At 38.7% G+C, this 7,069-nt stretch overlaps 1 protein-coding gene across 3 annotated transcripts in view; it reads left to right on the plus strand.

Moving 5' to 3' along the window:
• Positions 1–6,761, plus strand: part of kcnip3b (Kv channel interacting protein 3b, calsenilin) — a 30,294-nt gene extending 23,533 nt beyond the window's left edge. For all 3 annotated transcript variants that reach the window (XM_072433271.1, XM_072433272.1, XM_072433273.1), the window contains 6 exons: positions 287–411; positions 1,851–1,920; positions 2,003–2,181; positions 5,243–5,347; positions 5,441–5,503; positions 5,872–6,761. In XM_072433271.1, coding sequence (XP_072289372.1) covers positions 287–411; positions 1,851–1,920; positions 2,003–2,181; positions 5,243–5,347; positions 5,441–5,503; positions 5,872–5,919 — 590 coding nt within the window. In that variant the 3' untranslated portion in view covers positions 5,920–6,761. The remainder of the gene's footprint in view (positions 1–286; positions 412–1,850; positions 1,921–2,002; positions 2,182–5,242; positions 5,348–5,440; positions 5,504–5,871) is intronic.
• Positions 6,762–7,069: the final 308 nt, after the last annotated feature.

Raw genomic sequence — 7,069 nt, forward strand, 5'->3', positions numbered from 1 at the left:
TACTGTGTGGACACACCCTTAAAAAACAAAAAATACTGTTTTGTGTCCGCCATAAAGAAAGTGCCTCTTGTTTTCCAGTGTCCTGCATTTCTATCCGACCGTTTGATCCTATGTCCTATTTATTTGCACGTAGTCTCCCCCTTTCCTGAATGTCCACCAGCATTCACTCATTGTCTACCGCACGCTTCCGTTTGATCAGTGCATTTCCTCTCTTTACTCTTTACATCTGTTTTCTCGCTGCTCTCCTCTATTTGTCTGTCTATCTATCACTCCTTCCTCCTCACAGACAGCAGTGACAGTGACCTGGAGCTGTCCACTGTGCGTCACCAACCCGAGGGGCTGGACCAACTGCAGTCCCAAACCAAGTTCACCAGGAAGGAACTTCAGTCTTTATATCGAGGCTTCAAAAATGTACGTCTGATTATTTCATATTTATTTATTTTTATTATTTTATATATTGATCATAAAAGACAAACAGAGTTTTATTAAGTCAGGTCAAGCAGGACAACTCATAAGTGCTTTAGCATATTTCTTTGGGCCTCTACCGTAGTAGATTTGTAGACCAATAAAACATTTTAAAATATATTATGGTCTCAGTGCATAGCAGCAGTAGATTAGCTAACTGCCTCTCACATCTTATACTATCATCTATTAAAAGATTAAATATTACAAATATTTTGTTTATTATTTATTATGTCTAGGGTGACCAGATTTTCAAAAGAAAAAAATTGGGACACACCCAGGTTGGGATGGGGGGTAGTTCACTTGTGAGTCAGTTTATAATCTGGGAGACTTCTAACAGTGGAACTGAGGGCCAACAACACCTGTTGTAATTTCAACTAAATCAGATCTTTATGGTCAGATTGTGTTAAAACAAAAATTCTAGTCTAACTTGAGTTACAGAGCTTCAGACAGAGCAATGACTCCAGACACCTTCACACCCAGCTAAAGTTGATGACATCATGTGAAAAGCCAATACCACTTTTTTGTTTTCTGCTGATTGCATTGTGTATACAATAGGAAAAGGAAATTCAAACGTGTACTATTCATATTTGTCTTGTAGAGGTTTCTGCTGCCTGTTTGGCTCCATGGAGAGGTTATTGCCTTGAATGTTCCACAGTATATCATTAAACGTATTTATCTCCAGAGAAGCAGGACAGGCAAGGCCACTTCATACTTCATAAGAAACATCTAGAGCTGCAAGAATTTTTTATGAACATATATCAGTTATCCACTGAACTGTTGGCAATCTCCATAGAAACACCATAGCAATAGCTGTTTGAGTTCACAGGGGGCGGGGTAAAGGCAGCACAACTTCTGAAGAATGAAATGTCTGAGCCCACAAGAAGTTTGTTCTGTTTTTACAGCTTTAGGTGCTAGAAAAAAAATCTTGCTTCTTATGAAGTATGAATTGGCCTTTACAGGTCAGATCTGTGGAGCTTGAAGAGGCGACTCCGGTCAATGCATGTTTAACAACATTAAGTTAAGAACATGTGTAACAGAAAAAAATGCAAAATGGATTCAATTTAAGTTTTAATACTGGGGAATATTAGGCAAAGAAAAGCCATCTCCACAAAGACAAGTAGGTGAGAAACCTCCACCAGAGATGTTACATAGTGCACCGCTGTGATTTATTTTAGCCATACACGTGTAAACCGGATTTATACATATTTTTGTTGTTGTTAGAATATCTGCAAATTTAACATAACTTTATAGCTTGAACTCTGAAGTGTACAGTGTATATACACCATTTCTAAATGAAAATTGTTTCTTGATTGCAATAATAACCCCTTTTGAAATCACCTCGGACAGTAAATAAGGTTGCCATGCTTTTTTCTCTGTCCCTCCAGGAGTGCCCGAGTGGATTGGTTGATGAGGAAACATTCAAGTCCATTTATGCTCAGTTCTTTCCCCAAGGAGGTTAGGTCCAAAATATGAAAATAACATAAAGATTTGTTTCTGAAAAGACTTAAATAACAGTCTGTGTTCCCTGGTGGCACAGATGCAACAACGTACGCTCACTTTCTCTTCAACGCATTTGACAACAACCGTAATGGATCCATTCGCTTTGAGGACTTTGTCATTGGGCTTTCTGTGTTGCTCCGAGGCTCCGTCACAGAAAAACTCAACTGGGCCTTCAATCTCTATGACATCAATAAAGATGGATATATCACCAAAGAGGTACATGCTGTCCCCCACAGTAAATGATTAAACTGATTCATGTGTACAATTGTGTCATGTCTTGTTACTGTGAGAAGAACATCACAATCTGTATTACAAACAATATAATCTGATACAATATTATCTACTCAGTGCAGTTGTTGTAGGAATTTGCAGTTGAATTGAATTGCTGTTCAATGCAGGGTTGTAATGATTGCACTGTGGCTAATCCATATTGAAATAATCAATGGCTCATTTGATAATTGGCATCATTATCATCATTATCTGCACTATAACTGGACTCTTAGCAGATGCCATGAGCTGGAAAATAAGTTTAATTATTAAGTGCAATTAGAGGTGGGCAATATATCAAAATGTAGACAATATTGTGAATTTGTTTTGTAAAATAACTTAGAAAATGTATCCTTTCCTCATTTAACATTGCCTCACAGGATCATTGTCCATCTCTGACATAATGCTGTCTCACTGGAGCTTTACTGGCCTCCATAGTCACACTCCTCCTCTGGTCATGGGCTTGAACATTCAAAGATTATTCTGTGTTGACCTTTGTGTATTGAGGGTGAATATTTTTTTACCGCTTAAGACCCTTTATATCCTTTACATCCACAATTTCATAGACAATCTGAAAACTTCTACAACACTGTTTATATAGTAAGATATACCAAGAGTGTAAGATTAGTGTAAGTGTAAGTGTCATTTTGTGATTCATTTGACAGACATTTCACATGATAATTAATCCCAACTATTAAACTACTGTTTAAAAACATGTTTTAACACTTCTGTTGGATTGAAATAATGTCAGAGTGTCGTTATCAAGATACTTTTGTCACAAATATTTGTGATTTTGTTGAAAAGAGATTTTTATTTGGAGGGTTTACATTGGAACATTATTTACTTTGTTATGAAACATCTCAAGTGAAGAACAGATATAATTGTTTGACTTGCTAAAGGATTGAAGTGTGACATCACATGTTCTGTTGACACAAACAGCAGTGTCTCCTGATTCATTTGGATAAAGCACAAAGGACAGAAACTGCTTTACACTAAATAATATCAGAAGGTGTAAATATTTTTTGCAATTATTTTAGACTAGATTGTAAAGGAAAAACAAATGTCATACTTTATGAGTAAAACTGATCTCTAGATGAAGACCAGACAGCTTTGTTCATATTCCTGGAGCAGATTAAAACCATCAAAATGAAATTATAATGAATAGGGCTGGACTCAGAAGAGGGACGATCTCTCCACAGCCCCATTGAAAATAAGAATCAAATATAGCCGCAAGCGGCAATGATCGGCCCTCGCCACGCAGCCGCCGCCACGCCGCCACGCCGCAAGAGGAGGGGGGCGCTAACGCGCCCCAATTGTCCTTTTAGTACGCCTACTGCTGAATCTGTGACGCTGTCACATCTTCTCCCCTTTGTTTTACCATCAAAAAGCAATTTTATTTTGAATTCTTGGCAAAATGTGCGGCTTTGCCGCACAGACACCGTGACTCTTTGAATAAAAATGTGGATAACTTTTGATGGTCCACCCCTGAAGATGAGTCTCACCAAATTTCAGGTTAATAGGGCTAACGCCCTGGGAGGAGTTCGTGAAAGTCTAAGGTGTAAACATGTTCTGGCGATTTCCCCATTGGAATAACATGGGAGGTTTCGGTCATCGCTACGGCAACGCCATAACAATTATGACATGGGTCTCATTGACTTTTTTGATGGGGATGCCAAAATTGAGTTGTGTGTCAAATTTCATATAATTTCGCAAAACTAAACATTTAACCTCCATATAAAATCTGTAGGGGGCGCTGTGGCGCCAAATTAATTTATTTCACCTCAAGTAGGTTTAGGGCAAAGAGTTTAACAACTGATTCTAATTTGACGCAATTCGGACTTTATCTGCGCAAACGGCAGAAATGTTAAATTTGGGAGATTTCTGAAATTCTAGCTACAGTTTGCGGCTTCGCCGCACAGAGACCGTGAGAGGTATCAATGTAATTTGAATAACTTTTGATGTCCCACTCCTCAGTAGCATTTTCACCAAATTTCAGCTTTTCAGGGCCAACGCCCTGGGAGGAGTTCGTAAAAGTACGACGTTTGGAAAGTAATGCTTAGCCATTTTTGAAGCAATATGGCCGACATTTGGTTGGGCGGAAGGCGTTGCCGTAATAATATTTTTTACTTCTCTTGTCACCATCTACCTCTGCGCTAAATTTCATGATTCTACGATCAGATTTGTTTTGGGTCATTTCCTATCTCTCAATGCATTTTTGGTACATTTGGGGGCGCTGACGCGCCAATTTTTTTATTTTAGAAAAGGGAAATAGCCAGAATGTAGAGAGGCACGATTTTTAGAGGTGTGCAAATTTTTGTGACTTTTCGTCAATGTTCACTGGGTGAAAAATAGGGGGGTTTGTCCCGAGAAGAAAGAAGAAAGAAAGAATAATATTCCGATGCGAAAACAATGTTTCCCATTTTTCAAATACCATAAACTATACATTTTCGGAAAGCTACCTCATGGTGTGGGTCCCTGGTCACTGACGGGTACTTTCGTTAATTTTGAGTGGGCTCCGCCCACTTTGTGTTTTTGGCCCTCTATACAGTAATAATGTTCAATTTTTGCATTACATGCTTATATGCACGGAACATGCAAGAGATGGGGAACGTATTCGTGAGCTACTTAGCGCAAATGAGTGCTTTATATGGGGATGACGACCGCTTCGCTTCGCGGTCGTCATCTCAATGTAAAGTGCTCGTTTAGTACTTTTGCACGGGGTTTGAACGTTTACAACGGTAATGTTCCATTTTCCTACTACTAATTAGTATGCACGGGGCGTGCGTGAGTGAAGGAGTGCGTTAGTGAGTGTTTGGAAGTGGGCGAGCGCTTCGCGCTCGATTTCGTGCGCACTACGTGCGCACTTTCGCAGCCGTGCTTTGCACGGCCTTACGAGATTAATAGGCCTCTCGCCAGCTTGTGGCGCTCGGGCCTAATAACTGCAAAAATAATCAAAAGTGAAAACCCTAGGATATTGGATATTTTGATAACGTTTTACTAAACTTTTCAGGAAATGTTAGCAATTATGAAATCCATCTACGACATGATGGGTCGGTACACTTACCCCTGTGTGCGGGACGATGCCCCTTCAGAACACGTGGACAAGTTCTTCCAGGTTTCCCCCTCCTCTTGTTGTACAGAACTTAACACATTTGGATGTGCTATTTTCACCGATCCTAACTGTACTTTGTGTGTTTTTTTAATGTAGAAAATGGATCGAAACCGCGATGGTGTTGTGACAATTGAAGAGTTCATTGAAACTTGTCAGAAGGTGACTTTACACAGTAACACCGATCACAAGCAGGGAGAATTTGTTAAGTTTGATTACACCATACAGTGGCACAGTTGCTAGCATTCTCGCCTCACAACAAGAAGGTCATGGGTTCAACAGGGTTTAAGATAAGATAAGATTCCTCCAAGCACTCCGGTTTCTCCCATCAACCAAAAACATCCACAATAGGCAACATCCTCCAGCTACGGTCCTGACTGAGCCAAGCTCAAGATAACATTAACTGACAATACTGGCAGTTTCCAAAATGTCAAGATGTATATATATATATACAGCTTTGTGTCAAAAAGAAAATGTGTGCCTGCACCTGCCGCTCACCTATCATACTGATATTCTGGTGTTCTTTACAGGATGAAAACATTATGAGCTCCATGCAGTTGTTTGAAAATGTGATATGAGGAAATCCACGACTCTACCACCTACTCCCAAACAGGCTGACCAAATCTACTGGCACGAGACTTAAGCTGCCCATTATAGCTGCAATAGATTCTTGAAAGTAGTTAGTTACAAAAAGAGAGCTTCCTGAAGAAAATGTGCAGTGTTTTTGTTACATATACTTGAATACAATAAGTTACAATGCTATCTTTTGTCCTCAGATAAACTTTAAGAGAACATTATCATTAAATTCCATGTCCTTGGGTCACAGAGACACATAACTCCTATATCATTCACACATTTCTCTTTTACCTATTCCCTTTGTACTAACATATCACTAATGACTGAATCTGAGCATGGGGTAAATTAAACTTTGGGGTTAGAAAAAGTCAAATTCAAAAGGAACTTGCACAAAAATAAGCATGTTTGTCAACAAACTGTGATGTGAAATTTGCTTGCACTGAAACTGTATGTACAATACGCCTATAGGCATTGTAGATAACTGTCTGTATATATCTATGATCAGTAACACATGTCCCATCTGTGCTGCACTGGGACAAACAAAATGCATTCTTTATTTCTTTGAGGGAACAGAAACAAAGGTTTGTTGTTTATGGGTTATAACGCAAGACTGCTAATAAAAAAATACCTATTATTTTGAAGAAAACCAGACTGTTAATGTTTGTATTTGTGAAATTAGAGTAGCCTACAGTACATTTTTTTAGAAATTGAGCATGCTGACTCTTAAGTGCCACAGTATATCATACAATAGAGTTGTGTGATGATGTGTGAAGTCAATGTATGAAAACGTATGACTTCTACGTTCATCACTGTACAAATTAAATAAACTTGATTTGTGATTATGTATTATGTATTATGTATGAGTTAATGCTGGGATGTAACAAAACAATCCTTTTAATTTTGGGTCTGAATGTTACTTTTCATAACCTATCATAGATTTATGTTATGAAATAAAGAAGTTGTGGATTTGTGAGGAATGCAGGAGGAAGCCGTTTCCTGGGTCATGTTTTTTTTGGACATAAAAGTCTTGAATAACAAAGGGATTGCGCTTCTAAACATAAAATTCCTACTCTGTAATTGCGCAACAATCTGACGCGAAAGTGGGACTTCAGTGCATGAAACAGACAACAGGTGGCACTGTGACAGACCTTA

Source organism: Eucyclogobius newberryi, unplaced genomic scaffold (assembly GCF_026437365.1).
Source record: "Eucyclogobius newberryi isolate DKJ021-1_F unplaced genomic scaffold, fEucNew1.0.hap1 SCAF_6, whole genome shotgun sequence".
NCBI lineage: Eukaryota > Metazoa > Chordata > Actinopteri > Gobiiformes > Gobiidae > Eucyclogobius > Eucyclogobius newberryi.